Raw genomic sequence first — 25,436 nt, 5'->3', positions numbered from 1 at the left:
CTATGGTGCACAGCCGCCCTTCCTACGCAGTGCTGTGCAGACACAAAGCCGCGCACAATGATCGCCTTAACCCCCACTCTGGCAAGTAGCTCGGGAAGAGATAAGGCAATCATTGCGCACGGGCTTGTGTCTATGCAAGATGGGCAGCGCGCCGTAGAGGATCCAAATTGTGCATAACATATCATATAAAACACAGAATCAGACTCCAAATCAGATGGGAATCGGTATGGATAGGCCTTGGAATCGGCATATTTCTAAGCATCTAGGGTTTTCCAAATACTCAAAGGTGTTACTATTGTCCTGAATTTATAGTACTGAATTTAGAAGAAAAAAAAAAAAGTATCCAATAAAACTGAATAATAAAAATTGTTGATGACAGAGTTTCTCTTAGAAAGATAAGAACATAAAACAAAATCTGATTAAGGTTACCTACCTTTAGCTTTCCATAAACAAGTTAGGTATCATTCCACATTGGGAAAACACCAATGGCTTGATCCCTGAACAGGGTCTGCTGACCAGCCACCATAACCTCCTCCTGTGTTCATGTTATACTCACTCTTAACAAACCCAAGATCAGATGTGGACCCCATGCCTGCAACTGAATTCACAGATCCCATCATCCCAGCATTCTCAAGGTACCCTCCATTGTAGTTGTTACTATTAGAGCTCCCATTATTGTTATCCATAATAGAGATAGATGATTGGCCCATGTTCATCATACCATGAAGAAAATAATTTTGATTGAAATGATCAGATTCCTGGTGGCTAGAATGGATTAAAGGAGGAGTGGGTTGAGACAACTGGTTTTGGGCATTAATGTAATTGTGTTGAAATTGGGAATTCTGCTGGGGTTGTAAGGAAAGCAAGGGTTGAGGTTGTTGTTCAAATGAAGGCAATAAAGCATAGCCAGCAGCTTGAAAATTACTTGAGCTTCCACTTCCACTGTAGAAACTTGAGGTGAGAGCATTCATTTCATCTCTCTTTCTTGATGCCTCAAGCACTTGAGACTCCTTAATACGCTTTGCTGCCCCACCTCTAATGGGTAGTGATCTGCTTTCAAGAATGGTCTTCACATCATATCTGTTTATGTCAAAATTTGTTACTGCACTAAGCCCTCTAAACTTTATAGCAGCAATATCATATGCCTCTGCTGCTTCCTCTTCTGTACCTGTTTATCCCAATTAGAACATTAGTAAGACAAATGTTGTCACTGTTGTTCATTTCTCATGGTTCTTCTTTTTAAAATCTTATATATCAGGAAAACTTACTGAAAGTGCCTAAGTAGAGGTCCTTGTTTCCTGCTACCCTCCCAATTCTAGCTTGCCATCGTCCATGTTGATGATGCCTATCCAAAGGGCTTGCATATTAGAGAGAGAGAGAGAGAGCGCGTGCGAGAGAGAGAGAGAGATCTATAATACCTTGTAACCCCACGATACATGGATGCACCCCTCGAAAATCCACTGCTCTTCCTAATAATACATGAGTAGAAAAGGAAGGGAGAGAATAATATTAGATGCAAAGTTACTAATGAAGAAATTAAAAATCCCTAACTTTCCCGTCCTTATGAGATAACACCCTATACATAGCATTTACCGTGTTACAATATAGAGAAATCCTAACCTCCGAAAGTACTGTTATTGGGGAAGAATCAACAGTACTTCCTGGATTAAGCTGAGATCAAGCTCACCATTGACAATTCAAGTGGATCAGTTAAAGGAAGATTGATCACAAGAAATCTGGGAATTCTTATTACTAATATTGAAAAGCGACTATTTTATAGTCGAAATAGAGTGAATATGTTTTTTACAAATTATCTCAAACTGAAGTTATTAATAAGGAACTATAATTAAGGGAAACAAAAAACTTACAAAACTTTGGCATTTAGGCCTACCTTCTAAGGGATGCAACAAATTCTTGTCTTGTCATGTGCTTCATCTCCTCTAGTTCCCTCTCATAATTACTTAACTGCAACAAGATATGGACATTCCTCAACCATCAATCAACAATACCAGTAAATAAGAATATAGGGTTTGCTTTGTACACTATATAAACTGATTATGAAACCCTAATTTTCATGAAATCATACAGGAAAATTTGTTGTTGTGGAGGTTCCCCAATACTTAAGAGCTGCCAAATCATAAGCTCTAGCAGCCTTCTCTTCCTTATCATATCCTCCTGCTCAAGAAAATTTCAGCAACCGAAAAAGATTTTGAGTTAATAAATAAGACTTGATGTATAAGATTTAGTTGCTTTTACTCACCCAAGTAGACTGCAAGAGGTGATGGCGAGAACGAGGGATACACAGCACGCCGGTGTCATGATAAAGGAAAGAATTAGTAACATATTCATTCAAATTATGTAGTTAATGGATGAACAAAACACAACTAGATATTGAAGCTTCACCTTGTCGACCTTTCCTTGCTTGTCCTTCCCTTCTACAACTATTATCCCATAGATGAGCTTCATACCTTCCTGTCCATCTATGCCTATATTTACACCAAAACCAACACTTTACATGTATAACTTTTTCCCTCTTCTCAGAAGTGAAAGAAGGGGGGGGGGGGAAAAAAGGAAGATATCTACCTTGTTACACCTCGGTATATCGATGTTCTTTGCCCGAATGTATCCACAGCCCTTCTTGGAGCTGAATCAACAGCAATAGTACCACTACTGCTCTCACCATTAGTACCCTCAGTACTACCCATAGACAGTGTCAATGACTGTAAATTATGAACACTTCCAGAAGAATCATATTCATTAGTAGTGGTAGCCACTGAGAGCTGTGCTGCCTGTTGAGTACTACTAGAGAAGATGTTATAGTCAGATTGATTTGCTGTAATTTGGTTAAATGCTGGAAGTACTTCTTGTAAGTTATCAGATTTACAGACACCAAGAAAGTCTGCCACCTTTGGTACTTCATCACCATCAGTAGAATTGATCAAATTCCATTCTACAAATTAAATAGGAGTCAAGAATGATAAAAACATATAAAAGAATAATGTAGGATAAAGAAGATGAGAGATTTATATTCACCTTGGCTTTGGAAAGGGTGATCAACAGTATCATTCATTAACCCTAGAGAGAACTGATGAGCTTGAGGTGTATGAAGGTTATGTAAGGTGGAATGAGGAGGAGAAAGAGGGAAAGATAGCCAGTTGTTTGAGTTCATTGAGCCCATCTGTGACAGGAACTTAGTAGTTCAGGATTATCTGCATAGAAGACAAGAAATTAACAGTGGAAAAAAGAGTTAATTAAATAGAAGAGATAGTTTTACCAAAGTATATTAGGGTTTATCTTCTTGCAAATTTGTGTAGGATGAAGATAAGATTTTGAGAGAGAGAGAGTGGTTATGATAGATTTGTAGCAGGAGTATCTCACTCTCTCACCCTCACCCTCACTACAGTAAGGTCCTTAGCTAGTAGAGATCCTCACTTCCCCCCTCTCCACAGTTTGGTGTTTAGCAACTCTCTCTTTCTCTCTTTTAACTCTTTTCAAGCAAGAGGTTGCCTACCAACTCCCATTGGCCATTATGGGTGGCCAGCACCCAAAACGAAAATTGCAATTCTTATTACAATATTCAATTCAAAGAAGGTAATATGAGTAGTGAGACCAATGGTCATGAGGTCTTTTAGTTTTTCTAGTAAGATATTATGGGCAGTTACCCCAAAGTTCTACATGGATCCTATGTGGATTTGTAGATAACATTTCCACAAAAATGTTCACAATTGCTACCATTAATATCAATAATATTCAACTGCTAGTGCATGGATCTCTTTGTCTATTGGTGAATAAAAAGGGTTTGTGTTTTTGAGTTGTTTCTCCAATTTGGTTTCTTGGAACTCTAGTACTCCTCGACCTCATCAATAAATGACACCTCAAAGCCCAGCATTCCCAGACTGTGAAAACCCTCTTACCAGAAGAAAAGTCTCCATGTCTACGTATACTTTACTAAACCTCTCTCTCTCTCTCTCTCTCTCTCTCTCATGGCACACATGCATCCCATTTGAGTGGATATCTTATGAATCAAAAATAACTTTACAAAGAAGATTAAAAAGCCAAGTGGGTACCCATCAAATCAAATTTTAATTAAGGAATCCTATCATTAATTAAGAGGTCCCCTTCATGTGTCTTATATGTACTAAGTAAGAACCCGACAGATTAAATAAGAAAAAGTTAAAAACAATTAATGATAAAGAAGAAGAGTTCAGAAAACTTGGTCAAAATACTGGGAATACTGTTTCATTAAAAAGAATGAAATAAGAATGAGTAAAAAGGTCTAATTTGGTTCCCCACGTAGAAAGGTGTCGACCACTTAGTTGGAATCCGCATTCGTCAAACCCATTTCATTCTTATTCTTAAAAAGGAGAGAGGATGACAGTAGTATAAGTCTCTCTGTAAGTTCATGTAAAAGCTTTTGTTATGAAGTGGGAAACAGTGCAGAAAGAGAGAGAGAGAGAGAGAGAGAGAGAGAGAGAGAGAGAAGAAGCTTACCGACCAGAAAGTGAACCAGTGAAGACAAGTGAATAGAAGCAAATACTCCTGCAGCTATTCGGATTTTCTGGGTCCCTTACCCAAATGAGTTGCTGATATCGGTGTTGGTTTATATAATGTTTTTCTACAAAGAATGTTTGGTTTCTATAAAAGAAAGAAGATTCAGTCAGTTCTGCAAATATCTGGCCATGCTCAGATGATCCTGAAAGGAAAAAAAAGTAAAAGAAGTGAATATTTTCATTGGCTTTTTTATAATTAAAAAACTACACGAGAAAGTAATTATCTCACATCAAATGTGAATAGTCCGACGTGAAGTGAATATTTATAGGATAAGTTATACCTAAGTCCTAACTCCTAACAAGTGAAACTCAAAAATATGAAAATAAAAAAGATTAACAAAAAAAGCAAAAAAAAAACCTGTAGAACTCCAGGATTTGTTGGGTAGCAGATAATGAAGGTGGGGTTGACTCAAGTGCTCCTCAAAAAGGAGGCAAGACCCACGTCTCTCGCTTTCAACCTCTCAAAAGACACAAGCTCCTACCCTTCAAAGCTCTAAAACCCAAATGGGTTTTTCTCTATAAAAAAAATCTATTTTGTACAAAGTAATAACAGTAGAGACGGAAAGATAAAACAAAAGACTACCAGAAGCAGCAGCAGAAGAAGAAGAAGACGAAGAGCACAGAAAAATGCAGAAGAGGGAATTGCAGAAGGTGATTATAGTCATAAGTGGCGGTCAAACATATGCCGCCATTAAAGGCAATAGAAAATGGGAGAGAAAGAGAGAGGTGTTGCTTGGGATTTGTCTCCTGTAACCTCTGTTATTATTCTTTTATGTTGGGATTTTGACTCTCGTCTTGGATTTGGTGCAGAGAGAGAGAGTGATAGATTGGTTAGTTTTTTTTTTTTTTTGATGAGAGAGAGAGAGAGAGAGAGAGAGGGAGGGGTTAGTCTCTCCAAAGATCATTTCTATGTAATAAATGTAGAGTCATGCCGGTTCAGGTGGTAGAGAGGCCAGGTTCCATGGATGGGCCATCTACACGTGTGCTGGTGCTCCTCTCTCTGAGACCTTATTAGGATCATAATACGGACTTGGATTTCCCACTTCACTTGGAGGAAGAGGAACCAATGACTAATGACTAAACCCTAATTGCATATATTTACACTTAGGCTAACCCAACTCCATTTGGCACCCTGGCCCAGGAGAGGAAGCCTGGAACCAGTTTCATAGTATCCGATTTTCTCCCTCTCTTCAGCTTGTAACTTGATAAATCCAAAATCACCCTGACCAATCAGGAGCCACCACGTGTCCTAGCCCAAGAAGGCGAGTCGTCTTAGGATTGGTGGAGGACCAAAGGCAGGCTCGAACCAAGAGACGGGTGTGGACCAAAGGTAGGTGCGGACCAAAGATGGGCACGGACCTAGATGGGCGCGGACCTAAGATGGGCGTAGACCAAGAGAGGGGTGCTGACTAGTGCTAGATGGGCGCAGATCAGAGACAGGCGCGGACCCGAACGTGGACCTCAGATACAGATCGGACCCCGGGTGTAGACCCGGATATAAGACCAAGCCACTATTGCCGCCATCAACAAGACATGCGCCACTTCAAGGACTCTAGGCCACCGCCTACTAGTCAGGTAGTCCCTGACAGACTCAAACACCATGGACCTTATCCACCACACGCAAGCGTCTATCTATTAAGGACATCAACCCTACTGGGACACTACCTCCCTTAGGGAGACAACCAACCAAGGAAGAACCCTGCTACCCAGGGAGTCAGAGACTCTAGCTATCAACTACGAGGACTACTCACCATCGGCTGGGACTCTCTACACCGCCACATTCCACTATAAAAGCAGAGGTATTCCATCCCATCAACCCATCTTGAATATTTTGAATTCTAACTATTCATCTGTTTGCTCAGAGAGATTTAACTTAGGCATCAGAGAGTCCTAGGCCGGAACCACACCGGTTCTTCTTTGTCACCAAGGTCCTTTTGCAGGTCATGACACTCGAAGGGGCCATCGGACGATTTCTTGACGCAACAGAACCTAATAAAATATAAAAATCTAAAGTTGATTGTTCAAACCCATGGTTTAAAAAATGGGTGAGTCAAATTAGGAATCGACCAATTTGTATCGGAATCAGAATTAGTTAAGACCGGTTTTGGAACCAGAATATCCACATCAATATTCCCCCGATTTCTACTATCTCAGGCCAATTCTAGGGTTATTCAAACCGATTCTGTTGCCAATTCTTGGTTTAAAAACCCTAGTTCAACCACTCAGTCCAAGGGGTTGGCTCATCCTCCCTAGTCACTGCAGAAGTTCCACTGAAAGAAAGCAAAAGAGTGGGAGTCCTAATCCTCCACATTGTTTCCGTCCATTTAAGCAATTGCACCTCATAGGCTAAAGCATCCACACATTTCTATTTGGTCGGTCGATTTTTGGTCCATAATCAGGCTCAAGATAATTGGATTATAATCAGGCTTTAAAAGGGGCGATTTGATTAATTGATTTATAAATGGTCCTTCAATGAATAAAATACGATCTTTAAGCGGTCTATAATTGGGCTAAATGAGTTTAAACAGGCTAATCGGATTATAAAAGGTTAGTCATCGATCAATCACAATATCGGGTTAGTTCCAATCGTACAACTATCAATCAACTACCTTACACCGTGAATGTCCGATTACTAATCAGACGATGCTTGAACCCGACACATTTAGTAACTGATTGGGCCGAAATAATGAGGATCCGAATTGCAGCAACTTGAGGGGTAAAATTGTAGTATGATGGAGAGTGAGGGGTTAACTATCCATTTGAGCAAACCATGCAAATCGCTGCTCCAAAAGCAGTGCTCGAAAATCCAAAGGGAAAGGGTCTGAATTATGATGGCAGAGTGTTTCGATCGAAGAGTTACTAATTAGAAGAAGAGAACTTAGTAGAAGAAGAAGAAGGCAATATGGGAGAGATAACCGGAAGTGCTCGTGCCTCCTCGATATCAAAAGTAATCGCACGTGCACCAATTTGCCCACCCTAGGCCCTCCCTCTCTAAATAGGCTTCCAGTTAGGGTTGTTAGGTTGGGGTTAGGGTTTTTTGGCCCTTTGGAGTTGTAGGTTTTACGATCCATATAACACAAAAAAAATAATTAATTAATTAATTTAATTAGTATGGGTTTCACCATGTATACCATTCATACAATATTAATTTTTCATTTAATTAATATAAGTCATTGTCGTTTTATCTGGCTAGCTAGCTAGGTTAAGCGATACTAATCCCAAAGAAAGAAAATTAACAACAACAAAAAAAAAATTAAAAATATAAATATAAATATAAATATTTATGGTGAGTAAAGAGAGAAATTACAAGCTGTTAATCCCAACATGTCGCTCAAATGGAGGAGCGGGTCGGGTCCATAATCCGATGTCCTTCACGACTTCACGCATGCGCATGCACATGCATACGCACGCACTAAAAGATATCAAGTAATAGACAAGAACCTAGCTTGCCACCTCAGACTACAATTAGGCAAGATTTATAAACTTGGAATCTAAACCCGGATCGGATCCAACCGGTTTTGAGTCCACCCGAATCGATCGGAATCGGCTGGAATCGACCTGAACTCTGAAAACCCAATATGGATTAATTGCTTTGGAATGGCGGAATGGAGTCTTTCACTTGCTGCCTGATCACTTAATGGAGTTACAAAGTCTTCATAATTTTCATTTTGATTCTTTCAAATTCAAGGTGGAATTGACAAAATTTTCCACTACAATTAGGGGATCTAAACCCTTTGATTAACATGGGGAAGGGTATTTTCAACCTTTTATAACAAGGTAAAAATTAACGATGACACAAAAGTCCAATCAAAAAGTCACTTCGAGAAAAGATTCTAATTATTGAAAAAGTTGGATTTAGATAGATAAAATGTTTATGTTTTTATAATGAATCTTAAAATTGATTCATTTGGATATGAATCTGATATGAAATCATGTGGTATGAATCCAACTTAAATATATCTTTCTCTCCCAACCAAGATCCCTGACTAAGGAACGAATGCATGTAAATCTATTCCATAGTAAGGTCCACAAATTGATCAACCCTAGGTCATGATCGAAGAAGAGAGAGAAAAGTAAACAGAAAGGTAAAAGGATGGTAATTGGATATGGTGTTTAGTGTCAAGAGTTGCCATTTCTGTGGACCAACAAGTGCAATGCAATACTAGCTTTTAGATTTTAGTGTTATATTACTTATAGGTCTCACTAGCTTGGTTGGAAGTGAAGTAAAATAAAAGGTTCAATGACAAAGTAAAGTAAAATGAAACAAAAGAATATGTAAAATTAATTTTTAATCCAGGTATTTATTTGGAAGTAGAGTTGATGCAAAGTAATACAAAGATATGTGGGGCTCACAACATAAAGAATGTAGTAATATAAACTATGGAAAAAGAAGGCTATCTGGTCGTGTGGCCCGTGTGACTCCTGCGCCTAGACACAAAAGGCTCTAGAGGCCCAGGTAGAGATCTCTTTCCCATAAAACTATTATCAATGATATTTTGATTGAACAATAAAATGGAATTTAATTATCATATTTAAAATGAGATGGACCTTGTTGTCACTAAAATAATGAAGTTAAAAGTTGTAACCTTCTTTTGATTATCCATTGTCTTATCCTCAAAGTTATTTTAGTAATAGGCAAAAAAAAAAAAGAGCTTCTAAAATAAGTTGAAAATGAGAATTAAATTTAACTAATTTTCACATTGAAATAGCTTTTTCTTGTCAATTTTCTATTACCTACCGTTTTGCATAGAATTTCATTTCTAATTGAAAGAAAAGATGATTTGTTTTTGGTTTCGTACTTCATTTGAAATTCCATCTACAACCTACAAGTGTTTAATAATGAATTTTGATATAAAATAAATTTATATTTTAAAAGTTAATATGATTATGACATTCAGGTAATCAGCTTAGCTTTTTTATGACGTTCAACTTAATTTTAAATGTAGTCTATTGCATAAAAATTACTAATGATCAATTTTCAATTGGTTAAACTTAGAGGATACTATAAAATTCTTTAACTTTTATATTTGTTTACTTATTTTTGAGTTATAAACAATTAATTCCTTTTTGAGTTCAATTATTTTAGCCTAAAATTTTATCACTAACCAATGTTGAGAGCATTAAAAAGAATATTGGTCTAAAGACTAAAGCTCCTTAAAAGAGTAACCCTAGAAATAAAGCCAATATCTATCTTTTTATGCTTCTATCAAATTTCATTCACATTTTGAAAAAGTTACTAATATTAATGTGAAAATTAATTAAATCTAAAAGATATTGAAAATAATTATAGAATATGTTATACGCATTATGATGTATTGATCCATGTGTGAAAAACCTAAAAATAACAAAGACTAGATCATTTGTGAACAAATAATGAAAGACTGAAACTATAACTAACTGAAATGTTGGATCAAACGGTTGCAATCAAATTTTCTGTTTTCTTCTGGATTGTAGCGCGCCAAGAATTACTAGCCTTTATGTGATAGGCATACCGGCCAGCTCTTTTATTGTTCCGTTGCTTCCAAGCAATCTTGCAAATATAGACTACGTACCTTAAATCAATGTCTTTGATTGGATTGGATGGTTTAGATTATTAATGTCATGATATTAAACCTGAATCTTTTCAAAAAAAGGGAAAAAAACTGAAAGAGATTTGCGTTTTGAAGAAAAGATGACATGCAAAAGATATAAAAGCGAAATAACAATGCATGTGGAAAGACACATGAGGCTCAGATATCATTTTAAATTCCAACCTAACTGCTCGAACAAGTAGTTTATGAAGATACCCAAGGTTTCAGACTAATCGATGTGAGTATTTTAGCTCTATTCCAACGGACGATCCAGTCATTGATGTTCCAAACTTTCATTAATGGCCCAGGGAGGGAGGAATCATAAAGGCACAGTAACTAAAACTAGATATGACCTAAAGAAAATTGAACTTGTCATCCATTATTTGTTTCATAAATTGAAGGATAACTTTGATACAAGAAAAACGTACTCTTTATTATGATTCTGGATTGTAAAGTACGATCAAATCTAAGATATGTAAAGCATGTGCTTGGCAATGTCTAGTTTTAAGTAAAGTTAAATATTTTAACCATTTCCATGTACTAAGCTTAAAAGATTAAATAAAAGAATGAATACCCTAGGACTGGGAGTAAGAAATCTTGTCTAGTTTGACTTTCTTCATTGATGCAAGATTTTCATTTAATATTAAACCTAGTTCATAGATGACTGTAATTAAGTATTCTAGTTTTTGATTACCTTAATCTGCAATGAGTGTTCAGATATGGGAATAGTAGCATTCCTCATCCTTAGAAATTAATTACTTGGGGAAGTTAAGAAAAACATTCAAAATTTTCTCAGCAAATTCACAGCATGTTCAAATATATGATACTCAGATCTCCTAGAAAGTTCAACGAAGAACAATCAAGAACTAACCCGAAAAAAATTCCAGGAAGTATGAACAAGGTAAATTGATAAAAAGAAGAACAACAAAGTAAAACATTTCAACCATGTATTGGTGTTCTGCATATATTGTTTATATCGTCCTTGGTTCTTTATATATTGTTTTGGATGTCAAGTTGCTCATTCTTTTTGTTGCTTCTAATTCCAAAACAATCTTTGACTTAGAAGATATTTATAGCGTATAACATTAATGGACAAGAAAGGCAAATCTTTGTTAAAGTGAGACACAGCAAAGACCGGGATAAGGCAACAGTAAGGTTGTTCCATTATGACCAAGTAGTCACAGGTTCGAGTCTGAAAAGAGCCTCTCTGCAATAGCAGGGGTAACGCTGCGTACATTACAGCCCCTAGACCCCTCAGTGGCGAAAGCCTCATGCACTGGGTACGCCCTTTTTTGGGATGCAGCAAAGAAATAACCGGGATCACTGAGTGAGACACTAACCCATGTTTTATCTTCCCAGACTGTCCCCAGATCACAGAAGAGGGAGAGACAAACAGTGGAGGCTACCCATTCAATGTCCCGGGCCTCCCTGACAGCATCCCAGCATTCCAATCAAACAGTACATAACCAGTTGAACATGATCTGATCAATGGTGGTGATAATCTCGCCATGACAACACAGAGGAGGATCACACTGGGAATTACAAGGATCATGAATCATGAAATATTCAGCTATTATAAAGACACAAATCAAAAGCACCTCTCAAATGTCTTTAAGATCAGTGTTCTCCATCCAAAAACACATTACTCTCTTAGAGACCAAGAGTTGAGAGAGTTATTAGGCTCATCATCACTAGGCTAATTTGACTAATTCTGCCTGCAAGATATAACAGTATAGTAATACTGATGGGCTGCATCAACTATAACTACCATTACATATATATGAAGAAGTACATACACAAATGTGTTCTGAGAACACCTCCTGGCTCCCCCCAGGTTAAAACCCAATATACACATACTCACTCCTTGTCACAAACAAAGCATAAAAAACATAACTAAGTAGATGCTTTACATTGCTCATCACCTATGCCACTACAAAGGCACCGGAGGAACCTGTGAAATGCTTAACCGTACCAAAAAGGCTCTTTGAGGCACCAAAATGACTTATCCTGTACACACCTGGAATTGCTGATTGTGGGATTCTCCATTCTATGGTTGCCTGACTGTGAGTGCTTAGTTTTGTCGGACGAGACCACATAAAGCGCAAGCAGAAATCATCATCATCATAAGCTGGTATCCATGTTTCCTTTTCTTGGAGAAACTCCACCAGGGCAAATGTCCCCTCTGTCATGAGATCATTTCTAGGGCAAGCCGACCAAAACTTAACTGAAACCATGTCCCCTCTCTTGAATGTGGAATTCTGAGGGATATCAGTGCAACAGTCCCCAAATTGGGCACCACGCGGGGTTGCATCCATGACGACAGGTGTTAGAAAGCTGATTTGCTTGTCCAAGAGATTTGGGGGGTCTACACCCGGTTCAACAGTTTGGTCACTGATGAGAGATTGTGCAAGCTTCTTGAACTCTTGAATATAAGCGCTCAGAGTGTGCGGACCATACAGCGTGGAGGCACCCTGAGGGATACAATAGCATCAATAAGAATTGAGAAATGTATGGAAATCAAACACAACGAACTGTACTTGGGCTGCACTTGGTTGTCAAACGGAATGAAATGGTCTCGTTTTCATAGTATTAAGTACACAGTAGTCTTCAACCAATATGGACACATTCCAATTCATCACCAAAATATGAATCAAGCGATAGTAATGCTGTAATGTTCACTTTGTACAAACCTAAAATGGCCTTTTCACTTTTTACTTACTAAAATTCAATCAATTTTTCAAATATCATTTCATGAATGCAAATACTACGAAAAGTATTCAAGGTGGCAACCAAATACAGCTTCCCAGTATTTTTTTCCCCAAATATATATGTTTTTCCATACATGAGCAATTTGTGTTACAGTATCCCCTCCCACAATTATTAATCTCTCCTTCTTCTTATCCTATATTTCATTACCTTTTTTTTTTTGGTTTTTGATAGACAAGCTGGTCAATAATTAGCTGTTCAATTTCATGAAAACAAACCATTAACTGAGATACAAATGCACCCATACCTTGATTGTCATTACTAAAAGAGCAAACATGCGATTAATTCATTAGTTCAGTATATACGATCTAAAAATGGACAGCTGCCAGAAACGGCCAGCACTAGTACTTCCAATAATTTAAAACTGAATTCCTGCATAATCAAGGCCATTAGATTAGTTGGGTGGCCAACCTTGGAATGGAAAAAAACTCTAAATACCAATCAAACAATTTTACTCAATCAACTAGAAGTTTCAGATCAAATTACTTCTAGAAGTTTCAGAAAAAGCCAAGGCATAGAAGCATAGATGGCTACATGGTTTGTGTTTCGCCAATCAACTCTATTTATAGCCATGTTTTTCATAATTCTCAGAATCCATGTTAAAGGTTTTTACTAGCTGCTAAATGGTTGGTGCAGACAGAACCAGTAGTCCTCTGAAATTCAACAGAAGATCAAACAGATGCACAGCCCGTTCCATTATAAATCTCTCTTCCTTTAGGTTTATTCAAAAGAAATATTATTTTGAGATTATCAATTAGTCTTTTGGAAAGTCTCTCCCTTAAGTTTATTTGAGTCCAAGTAGGAGTCTAAGTTTCATGTTGTTTTCCCAAAAACTTAATATAAAAAAATGAAAAGCTCTACCAACAACCCACAAGTGTTAAAATATAGAACCAAACTGTCATAAGTAAGGTGACTTTGTGAATGAAGTATCTCTTGAGAGTAACATATGTTGCAATGATATATGGTGAATTGGTGACAAGTGTTCCTGGGAAGAGTGGTTTCATTGAAGGCTTGTATAAAGGTTAATCCTGGTACTTATATTTGATCAAGGCTGGGGGCACTGAGTGGGGACGAGGTAAGATTCCCCGGATCATCTTTCTTGAATCTTGATCATGGTACTAGTTTTTGAACTTTATTTCCTGGGTTCAAGTCATCAGTTACTAAAGTTATTCAAGAAGCCTATCTTGAAACCCCTTTTCATGTCATCAACAAACCTATGTAAACCTAATTCAACCAAGGGATCCCCCTCCCCCCAAAGAAAAAAAACCATAAAACTTCATGCTAAAAAGTTTCTCAACAAAAAGAACTGATGATTGTTTTCCCTATACCATATAACCCAAGAACCTAAGAGTCCTAACCTAGAATATTAAAGCACACACAATATAAAACCCTACATTCTACATGTTGGATAAAATGTGAGAAAAAGATGCATGATGAACAGAGAGCCATGGAAACATGAGAAGGATGAGTATCTGGGAAACATAATTTATTTCAGAGACATGCCCCATACACCAATTAAATGGTTCAGATGGATGCACTTGAGAACCATGCGTGAAAAATGTGCTCAAGCACCCACCTGAATAAATTTTCCACAGAAACCTGGAATAGCAAGCTGCTCGCATATTCTTTAATTAAGAATGGAATCTAAGATCCAGGTTTTTCATGCAGGAAAGCTTACCTCATATCTCTGCACCTCGTACTCCTCAAATGTGGTAACGTACTGTGAATATGTATTTGTCAGGCCTGATATAACAACATGCACATTGCTGTTGAATTCTCCATTAGCTCCAGAAGTAAGCACCGACTTCACAGCATCACGGAGACGCCTCCCAGCCATTGTTGTGAACTCTGTAAGTGAACCAATACATTAAAAAAATTGACTTGCTCAGAGAATAAAGAAACTAATAGAAAACTAGTATATACTAATATAATGTTCCAGCCATGGTATTCTTCACAAAAAATGGCATAACTAATGCAGGGAGAATGTTACTGCACTAACACAAGGTGACAGACCATTACATCTGTGTGTGTGTGTGTGCGCGCGTGCTTGCGTGTGTGAAGAGGGAGTGGAAAAGATCTCTGAAGAAAAATCAATACATTTAAAGAAATAGAAAAGGGAAAGGAACAAATATAAAGAAAAAAGAAATGGAACAACCTCCAGGTACACCGAGAATGATTAGTTGCCCTATTCTCAGAATCTGAACTGGAAGTACTGAAGGCTGCACAAAACATGGTCAAACAGAATCCTCATAAGTAATCCCAACTATGTAGTAGTAATTGAAAGACGAAAGACTGCAGCGAATGTAAACACACTAACTATGCAATGAGACACAATGGAAATGCTTCAAGTGGTCTTATCAATATCAATGAGGAAATCAAATGTCCTGCTAGGTAGTCTTTAAAATTGTTCGACAAACAGAAACCAACACATCTGAGCAAAAAATCAAATTTTGCAAGATCTTTTTAGATTTTCGATACCATACTTCTGGATAGAACTGAAATGGCAAACTGTTCGGCAGTTGGTCTCCACATCAATGGATATCCTTACAATTATAAAATCAGGCTCTGGTGCTGGAAAGCTCCAAGGAGGGGCTTCAGATTGTTCTTTCTGTTTGTGTACCATTTAAGGATATGATACTCTCTTTTTTTACCTTTTTTTCCTTCTTTTTTTTTTGGGGGGGGGTGGGTGGCGGGTAGGGAGAGGTGACAAACTAAAACTTGAAATCCTAAAACTATGCATGAATAGATTAAACAAGCCCTTCTGGTTCACATCATTCAATTTATCCCTCTAGGGACCATTAGATCTTTATTGAAGAAGTACCCAAAAAAGGAGGGGGGGATCTCTATTTGAAGAAATGAGGTTCCATTTGGAGGGTTTTTTTTCCTTCTTAGGATTTTTTTGGTAGAGAAGTTACAGTTTAGAGTTTAAGTCAAAATGAGTGGTTACTTGCATATCCAACACAAAGTGGCAGCAAAGTAGAAGCCATTACATTGAAAAGTGCAAATAGAATTAAGAATAATAAATTGTAATTGAATAAATTACTACCATTATTTATATTTTTTTAGTAACATTAAAGTACTAAACAATAATACCACAACTAATATAATCATTTTGTACTGTTTTTTTGGATGAATAGTCGTTGTTTTACTTATCTTCACATATAATGAGAAAATTTATCTTTAGTTATTATAAAATAAAAAACAGAAATCAATGAAAGTCGATGTTGCATAAGATTACAATGAATAAATAAATTAAGGTGTCTAAAGATACTAAATTAAAACAATATGTAAAAAGTAGAAAACGACTGAAAATCAGAACAGTAATAAATAGACAACAGAATGTGGGATAGTAATTAGTATACATATAATTACTAAATAAAAAATGTTATGATATTCAACATGGATGCTAAATAGAAAGAAAACAAACAATTAATGAGTATACAAATTACTAGACACTGAGTTTATCAACATAAGTCATCAATAATAATTGACAAAATAAACCATGAAGAGGCAGATGATGATGATTATAAAAATAATAATAGACAGCGGAAGAAGCTGTTCCTTTACTTTTGTACACGCTTCAAGTAAGAAATTGAAAAACCATTTAACCAATTTCCAATTTTAAATCATTTTCTTCCTTTTCTAGTTTTAAGGATTTCTTAGTTCGATTTTCTTCAAAACCTTGTGGATTTGTCACATTGGAAGCTCATATATAAGAATAAAATTTGCTAAGCATGTAAGCTAGTACAAGAATTATTTGTTAAGTTTTCAGTTATTATAACAAATAAAAAAATTATATGTTAATTTAATTATCAATTATAAACTAAAGGAATACTATTACAAAAGAATTTTCTTTGTGAGTTATCATGAATAAAATAATAGGAAGTAACAAATTACTAAATACTTTTTCATGATAATCATGAAATTGTAGAAACATAAATTTATTAGTTGGGAATTTCTAATAACAATTATATTAGAACAATGATAATAAAAAAATTATTCATTGATTAGATAATTAAATTTGAAATTAACTTTTTATTGCATATTAACTTCCTAATACTATTGTTAGTATCATACTTGTCACAGTGTCTAGGCGACCCAAGGCATTGGCGGGGGCCTGGAAGCAAGGTGAAACCAAAAAGGCGACCAAGGCACTCAAAGCGGGCGACTGGACGCCTATTGTTAACCCAAAATAACTATCTATTGAGGAAAAAAATTAACAATAATGAAGAAATAAGAAAATGAAACTACTGTAGGATTATAAATTAATAACTTAAATTAGTTATTGATATGTATTAAAAAAAATATTTATAAATTTCAAGTCAAATCATTGAATAGTAAATAGGACTCAACTTTGACACTACCAAACTTCAAACTTTCAGTCAATCAAGGCATCAGAAACGAAATTTAACCTACAATAGATCATCAATTTCAGCTGCACAAGCAGGGTTCTATGTTGAACGAGGAAGTAAGTAGTGGTCTGCTGAACCAGCAGATAGAGTTTGGGGAGTGTTGTACGTTTGATATTCCATGTGTGTGTGTGCGGTACCAGGCAGCATTATTTCTCCAACAGCATTTGGCAGTATCCTTTTTTTTTTTGGGGGGGGGGGAGGGGGTGGCAACTTATAATTGCATATACAGGGGAGGGTCCACATGTCAGGGAGGAGAAAGTGTGAGAGGGCCATATACAGCGGCAGTGTAGTATAGGGGATCTACACGATGCGTATACAGGGGTGGTTCTAATTCTTGAGCTCTTTCCCTTGTTAACATTTGTACTTTCAAGTTAGTACTACTTGCACTGAGAGGGGTTCATTAGGTAGTTTAAAAATTAAGGCATCACCATCCTACCTAAATAACTAGCCGGCAATCTTTTGATAAAAAAAAAAAGAGTTCAAGAATTAGAACCACCCCCTATACTTTCAGAGAACAAAAGCAATCCAATAAATAATTTTTTTTTTAATCGTACTCTTTCCAACCCAAGATTGATCATAAGAACCCAAATAAGGTCCTGTGGTTGAAGGCTTCTTGCTGATCTTTATTTCTAGGGTATGGCCTCCTGATTGGCTAACTCTCATTAAGCAAAGTAGTAATTGCTTCATCAAACTCCATGTATATATGTCAGACTTAGATACTCATGGCTACATCAATTCAACAAAGACTCTTAGATTATGGTATTGAGTAAAATGTTTCTTACTAGCCTCTTGGGAAGTGATGAATATAATCTAGTGAAAAAATAAAATATCCAGACAAATATCCTGTAATTTATGGATTAGTTTGACAAGGGGCACAATCAAACATTTCCAGTTTTCCCCACCACCCTATATATAAACCATAAACATCAAGTACAAAAATAACAGTACATGACTCACCGCCCAGTCATACGGTTCCTTCATTTCACCGGTATCAAGCAAAATAGGCTTTGGATTTTGACAATTGATTTGATCTTTACCCGGTGTTTTCAATACGTTTCGCACCAACCTCCAGAACGCATTACCCTGAGTAGCATCAAAATAACAATCACCATATAGCATTCACATTATCCATGTAACAACAGAAAGAAGAAGAAGAAAGACTGCATTAGTCCATTAACTAATGTTCCCAAGTCACCTTGTCATCTCCTTGCTTGAAATCAAAAGCTCCAGGTCCATCGGTTGTTCCTGCAGCAAAACCAAACCCCATGGCAGCAGGGCATGTTTTGACCACCTCATAACCTCCGTCCTGTTTAGGAAGTGTAACTTCAAGCTTGGAGAAGTCTATGTAGGTGTGCCGGTACTCAATCTTGCCTTTCAATTGCTCAGATGCTTTGTTAAAGAGATCCACAGCTTTTTTAAATTGCCTTTCTCCAATTATACGCGTGTTTTCAAATTCATCCGGGTAACTGGCAGATAAAGAGAGAAACTACTTAATACTGACATAGGTATCAAATATGTGAAGCGAGAAATCTAAGAAGATTTGAGAAATATCTACCCTGGGCCTCGGCCATAGCAGAGTTCGTTCTTCCCACCACAGGTACTATGATTGAAATCACAAGGTAGTCCAGTGTCTATGCAGAAAGTACCAAGCACATTTGGGCTAACATCACCACAATTTGACTGACAAAAAGCAGATACAAATCTAGGCCTTTCAGCCTGCCTCAGAGCGCTCCTAACACGACTAGAAATACTCAACATCCTGGTTGTTGGCCTCCCGCGAGAAGATTGATATGAGGCAGCAAGATCCCTCAACTCGTCATCTGCATGAAATGGGTTTTATGAATTTATAACATATGTGAACGCAAAGTTCTTAGTGTGTTTCGTTGATAAAGTCATAGTGTTATGTGTCTTTGCTGTGATGTAGTGAACAAGGCACTCCAACAAATAGATTATATAGATACTCAAAATATCTAAACTCGTACTTCATTATTTTTAAAGTTTTAGTAACAGTTGAAACAAATGAAAATACGAAATTTTAATTAGTCTAACCAGCAGCATAGCTTGAATGATAAGAAGAAGACGACAAGCATTACTAATGAAATTGAGTATAAGGAGGAATCGTCTAATGGGTCCACTTGATGAAATTCAATACTTTGATTAATTTCTCCCTCATCAGGACAACATGGAATGGGTAAAACTGGAAAATCATATAGAAGGAGCAAGTAATGATGATGATGATTATAATGGAAAGGTTATCCTTGTCCAGAAAGAAGGAAGCAATTTCTTATCAGGAAGGTATATCTCCTATTTCGCAATCTCATTCTCACTCATATTTTGAGAACATGTTTGTCCACATCAAACTCTAATTGTTTCAAGTTTTGGATAAACCAAACTCTATTTCCTTTGTTATTTCCCTTTTCTAGTCAGTTTAGGTTACCAAATAGGTTAGGGATTGGATCAGGCCTTTCCTTTTTAGCGTAGGAGTCTATTTTTGAGTCTTTTATATAAGGTTGTAAGGGGAGCAAGCATTGTAAACGAATTTTGATTAATGAAAAACTTTTGTTGCTCTTCTTCTCCATTGAAGATTTTTGTCTTGTGTTTTGACCAAGGCTGGTGGGATCGGTGTTTGATCCAATTGACACCTCACGGTGTGAAGCCCGGGTAGTTCTTTTGAAGCTCTCCTTAAGTTCTTTGAAGATCTCCTCCAAGTTCAAGTTCAAGATCTGATTTTTATTCAAGTTCTTCAAGTATTCAAGCTGCTGCCAAGGATTTTCTGCAACTATAGTGAGTTGAATCATCCCCAACCGCAACCTTTCTTCTCGTAATCCTCTACAACCCCAACCCTAGCTTTACCCCTTGTTATTTTCAAGTTTCCCAAACCCTAAAACTCCCACAGCCCAAACCAACTGTCAGAACAGTCTACAAATCTGATCGATTATCCCTCATACCCTCCTAAGAAAACTATTCAAGTTTGGTTAACTCTCGCCTAGCCAAACCCTAGATTCCCCTATTTTACTCTTTTCAAAAATCCAAAACCCTATCCCTATTTTACTGCTAATTCAAATCAGCGTACTTCCCTCCATTAAAACATCTCAGGACCTTAACTGTTAGACTCCCCTACCTTGATTTGACATAACTGTAACACCAAAACCTAACCCTAATTTCACCAAAAACCCTATTTTGACCTAGCCGATTTACCTGTTCATAACAGATCCTGGTTGATTGGCTCTTAGTTGGTCTTCTACTAATCTAGGACTACATTAGAAAATCCAGTGGAAAAAGTCACAAGCATATGGTGCACCATACAATTGTGATGGGCCCTAATAATTGACATGTGGCAATCTAAAGAATGCCCTATCCATCCAACATACAGGATGACTAAATTGGCCTCTATATCGCAGAATTAGCTTCTAGACAAAAAAAAAAGCCCTGTATACCAGAGAATAAAACACTTTTTTCTAGTAATACTAGTGGGGGGGGGGTAACCCTCTCCACAGGCCATGGTTCTCTGCCACATGAGCAGGATCAGCTGTTTTGAGTTTTAACCATAATATTGATAACTTATGACCTAAATCAGCAATGAGTCAATTTTTTAAGGTCCATTTCAACCATATGGCCCACCACATGTAATTTTAACAGTCCCAACTGTTTTAAAAATCATTGACTTTCTCACTTTTTCTAGAACCTTTTTTCCTGTGGTAATATGCATTTGGACTGAACCTTGCATGTGACTAGAGGGTGATGAGGACAATAGGTCCACAAAATTTTGGTGCCAGCTGAAATTCCATGTGGCAGAAAACAAGGCTCATGACAGAGCCTATACAAAAGGCATGTGGAGAGATTTCTCTCTTTGACAACAACAACAATAATAATATGAGCTGGTGGGGGGTTCATCCATACTACCACATGGCAGCTTATCAGGAACCAAATCTAGAGCACCAATAGGCCCCACCCTGCCCAATTCACAAATGAAGCTTCACCCAAACAAAATTTGACATGTGGCAGAATAAAGTTTTTTGAGATTCATCAACACGTGGATGTATTGGAAAAAAATTTGGACAGCTGAAAATACAAGGGGGATGTCCAATAAATGATATAGCTATCTATTTGAGATGGCTCATAAAATTTGGCAGGTAGCAAGCCCCAACCCAATCTATTCAATTGTGATTTGGCCACATCAGAGAACGCCAAAGACTTTCGCCTTAGGCGCATGTCTCAGCAACACAAAACAAGGGTTTCGCTTGTTATTGAACTAGACCAAACATCTCACGACACGATCAGACGACAGCCATGCAGCACCTGTATGAATGTAAGTACCAGTGTATTTCTGGGTCTTCCTCTTCTAACCAGTGCGGGCAATTGTGTCCACAATGATTCTTTGAGCAGAACAACACAACCATTTGAGTTAGGAGCGTGATTCGGTGAGCGGTTGCAACTCATCAATTGGCCATCTTTCTTGGAGTTCTCCAACCTTACTTTGGTTTCACCTCTCTATTAGCCTCTCTTCATTTCCGCCATGGCTCAAATCAGGCCATCATTCTACTAAGCATAGCAAAAGCTGCCCCACTTACCTTTTATCTAATAATGATGAAGATTATAACAGTAATAATGAGGGAGAGATTTTTCTCATCCAGTCACTCCCACATGGCAGTTAAGTCGACACTCAAAATTTGTAGACAGAATGCCCACATCACCCTCTACCCGTGTGTCAAGTTTCACCCTCTACTCTTGTGTCAAGTTACAGCCCAATTGAGCTATGCATAAATGTTGTCAAAATCAACCTATCTATCAAAAGGATAGTTAAGATAGTTAAGACTACCACTTGGGCATGAACTTTGGGTTTCACTAGTGTAAAGGAAGTCACAGGCAGCTTAGCAACAAGGACACAACTGATATACTATTTCTTTTAGCCTTTCCAAGATGTATTATTGTACGAACTTGTAAGATGAACAAAGGAGTTACTTACAGTTATGAAGATTAGGAATAATGCTTGAAATTCTTCGGGGGATGCTGTGGCCAGCATATGTATCAGAGTTCAGGTTTTCAACATCATCCAGAAACCCATTCTGTTCAAACCAGTCCTCCATAAATCGTGCAGCAGCTCCTTTGTTGTCTCCGCTTATCAATGAATTTGTACGACTCATAGAAGTCCCATGAGTTGCAAACCAGTTAAAGCTACCAACTGGGCCCCATTCATCATCCACAAATTTCAGGAGAGTCATCTCTTTATCAACATCATACTTATATTTACTCCGTTCCTTGGCAGGATTGTTCAGATAAGCACTAGGACTACGGTTCACACCAGCATCCAAAATCTCTCCTGTTATTAAATTCCCAAAAACAAGATAATGATCAGAATGGATAAAGTACAAATAATTAGAAACCACCATTATTAGAAGTCTATAACAATGGAAAAGGTCTGAATTCTTTTTGAGAACATGAAGTTTTAACCCCATATCCTAACTTGATGAGTTGGTGCAACAGTAAGGTTGCTCCATTGTGACCAAGTGGTCACGGGTTTGAGTCTGGAAATAGCTTCTTTGTGAAAGCAGGGGTAAGGCTGCGTACATTATAACCATCCCCAGACTCTGCAGTGGCGGGAGCCTCGTGCACTGGGTATGCCCTTTTTTATCCTAACTTGATGGCTTGGGATTTGGTTTCAACAACTTTCAGCCATTACATCACACAACAACCTAAAAGTCCATCATGAGTTAACATCCTGCTATTTATGTACATTAGAAAGTATCAGTGCTATGCCTGTCTCTTAGGGTATTACTACCGTGCAACCATTCATCATTTATACAACAGATTCTAGGGAAACCCAAGTTACTCAAGCCTTTCCACCCTTCATATGCTACAGCATACCCATGTCAGCACAAGCACAATGATATTGGAAGGGGTCCATGTAGGACATGGCCCATCTGTATAATTATACAAGAATATTGTCGATTATGACAATGATTAAGGAACTAAGAAGTATTCCTCAAAAATTGAAACAAAAAATAAAAAATGGTTTGGAAAATATAACAAAGAACTCAGATTCCACGAACAAAATTACAAAGCCTTAGGCATTCTATTCTGCAGGCAGAATCTGGAAAAGCATAGGGTTCAGACAAAAGCACTGGAAAATCCAAATAATAGACCTCCAGAAGCTCAAGAAATATAAACTCAAACTTCAGACAGCTAGGAAAATTCAAACAAGAAAGAGTGTTTCTTCTTTGTCACTGTCTTCTAAACCATGTCCGAGCTAAAAGAAAGTTCTCTCAAATAAAGAGCAGGTTAAGTTGTCATTAGTCTTTACCTCTTATCTCATTAAACAGGGGAAATAAACAAGTTAAGTAAAAAATGAAGCTTGTTTTCTATTGATTCTTGAGCTATTTGTTTCATAAGAGTGATGTCAGCACAAATTATGAGCTTTCTCCGTTACCTTTTTCAACATAAATTGACCCTGGCCGGAGATTTTCATGAGCTTGTATAATGCTTTTCTCAATGCCATCAAGAAGAGCATCAAATGACTGACGCACAAATCCAAGAGATGTTACAAGATACACCACATATTGAAGATAGCCCCCAGGACCTGCATGAGTGTGAATACCACTAATAGCAACATTCTGTTCATTGTATAGGTTCCCATACCTGTCAAATGGAAAGCATAATATGAGAATAGCCAGCCAGTCAGAATCATCAGGATCTATATAAGGCTGAATCCTTAAAGTTAAAGGACTTAAGGTATGTTGAATCATGGATCCTGAATCAATTTAAACACTCATTCCACCAAATGAGGTCGGAAGGGAATTTTTCAAAATTTCTATGAAACCAATTGCTGTGATTGGTAAAACCTTCTGCGTCTACCATGGAAGAGACTCTAGAAATCTACTACTATCAATTAAAAACCACAGTGTAATAACACCAGAATTTGAAGATGGAAAATAGTGAGACCATAATTACCTTGCCTTCAACCTCTCAATCACTTTAATTGTCACGAGTTGTGAAGCCATGCAAGCATCAAGATTTACAAAAACCATCCTGCTCCCCTGAGGCTCTGCCACAATAAATGCACGAGCTCTCAACCTGAAGTGAACTCCAGATGCAATCTGCTCCATATTAGCATAACCCATCATATTGACATCTGCAGAGGGTCCTGTAATGTCATAGCTTCCAAGTCCAACTAAATAAGTCGAAGCTGAGAGTATCCCATTGCCGTTCTGTAGCAAGAACAACAGCATAACCCAGAACCAGGTAGTTCCATAGAGCCTCTGAACATGGCCATTGGGAAGAGAAAAGAGCCCCATAATGACTCTATGAAGAAGACGTGTTACCCCTTACTCAATTCTTGCCATTTCCTTCAATAAAACAAAGAAGGACTCAGTGAGCATATTCTTCAAATCCCATCCAAAATCAGATTAAAAATAAAAGAGACGAAAAGTTATGAAGGTAAGATTGCATGAAACAGCATCTAAGTAATGCATGGCAATCTTGCATGTTGAAGCAAATTCAGAAAATCGGCGAAGAACCTTAAGTTCAGATGAAGAGAGCATCCGAGAATTGATGAATAATGATAAATCGAGAAGCGACACTAAAAAAATGCAACATGAAGAATTTCACCCAAAACAAACAAATTTACTTAAACCCCAATAAGATAATTAGAAACCAAAAGGAAGAGAGGAAGATACAGACCTTACAACTAATACCAACTGAGCCGAGAAGAAGAAATCCCAGTAGTGGTGATTTTGGGATGATTCAATCGCTTCCCAAATTTTTTCTTTTAAAAAGGCAAAAAGTTTCAGGCAGAGAAAGGTAGGTGGGTAGGGAAGTTGGGGTTGAAGCCTGTTAGCCTGAAGGAGAAGAAACAACTATTGGCTGCTCTTGGGACTTGGCCCCTCCTTATAAGCAGCGTCTGCAGGGGAGTGAAGGAAAGAATCTGCGTTGCAGGTAACCACCGTTCGACGCTGTTCAAATTTTCCTTATAAAAGACTTGCTTTAGTTCAACACAACCCTTTAAGACCAGAAAGCCACTGAAAATTTTGCAAATTACCATCAAAGTAATGGCTATTTTAGTCATTATGACCATTGTTGTTTTCCATCTTAAATGGCATGAAACTGACCAAAGAATGAGAATGAGGGAAGAGGACAGAGGT

The 25,436-nt window shown here is 37.4% G+C and overlaps 2 protein-coding genes across 2 annotated transcripts; both read right to left on the bottom strand.

Moving 5' to 3' along the window:
• Positions 1–373: 373 nt before the first annotated feature.
• On the bottom strand, positions 374–4,536 carry LOC122642905 (AP2-like ethylene-responsive transcription factor PLT1). The gene is given in 11 exon segments (XM_043836521.1): positions 374–487; positions 489–1,168; positions 1,269–1,345; positions 1,419–1,469; positions 1,892–1,965; positions 2,087–2,175; positions 2,261–2,269; positions 2,404–2,486; positions 2,584–2,950; positions 3,034–3,209; positions 4,492–4,536. Coding segments are annotated over 10 exon segments (1,608 nt in total). The 5' UTR covers positions 3,179–3,209; positions 4,492–4,536; the 3' UTR covers positions 374–454.
• A 7,448-nt stretch (positions 4,537–11,984) lies between these two features.
• On the bottom strand, positions 11,985–25,097 carry LOC122641916 (neutral ceramidase 2-like). The gene is made up of 10 exons (XM_043835250.1): positions 24,976–25,097; positions 24,247–24,641; positions 23,726–23,934; positions 22,265–22,618; positions 18,854–19,118; positions 18,494–18,764; positions 18,256–18,381; positions 15,042–15,105; positions 14,565–14,734; positions 11,985–12,591 (listed from the first exon to the last, which is right to left on the bottom strand). The coding sequence occupies exons 2-10, from the start codon at positions 24,588–24,590 to the stop codon at positions 12,043–12,045; spliced, it is 2,352 nt and encodes a 783-aa protein (XP_043691185.1). The 5' UTR covers positions 24,591–24,641; positions 24,976–25,097; the 3' UTR covers positions 11,985–12,042.
• Between the last annotated feature and the right edge of the window lie 339 nt (positions 25,098–25,436).

This window comes from Telopea speciosissima, chromosome 10, assembly GCF_018873765.1.
Source record: "Telopea speciosissima isolate NSW1024214 ecotype Mountain lineage chromosome 10, Tspe_v1, whole genome shotgun sequence".
NCBI classification, from domain to species: Eukaryota; Viridiplantae; Streptophyta; class Magnoliopsida; order Proteales; family Proteaceae; genus Telopea; species Telopea speciosissima.
Note: the sequence above shows the minus strand (reverse complement) of the source record. Positions and strands in the feature narration are given on the sequence as shown.

Bases quoted from the DNA above. Each gene is read 5' to 3' on its own strand.
- LOC122641916 (XM_043835250.1), bottom strand. From the start codon at position 24,590: ATGGGGCTCTTTTCTCTTCCCAATGGCCATGTTCAGAGGCTCTATGGA. The intron at 18,382-18,493 runs GTGACTTGGGAA...GATGCTACTCAG, and splicing joins TCAAGCAAGGAGATGACAAG to GGTAATGCGTTCTGGAGGTT. The intron at 12,592-14,564 runs GTAAGCTTTCCT...TGTATCCCTCAG, and splicing joins ACGAGGTGCAGAGATATGAG to GGTGCCTCCACGCTGTATGG.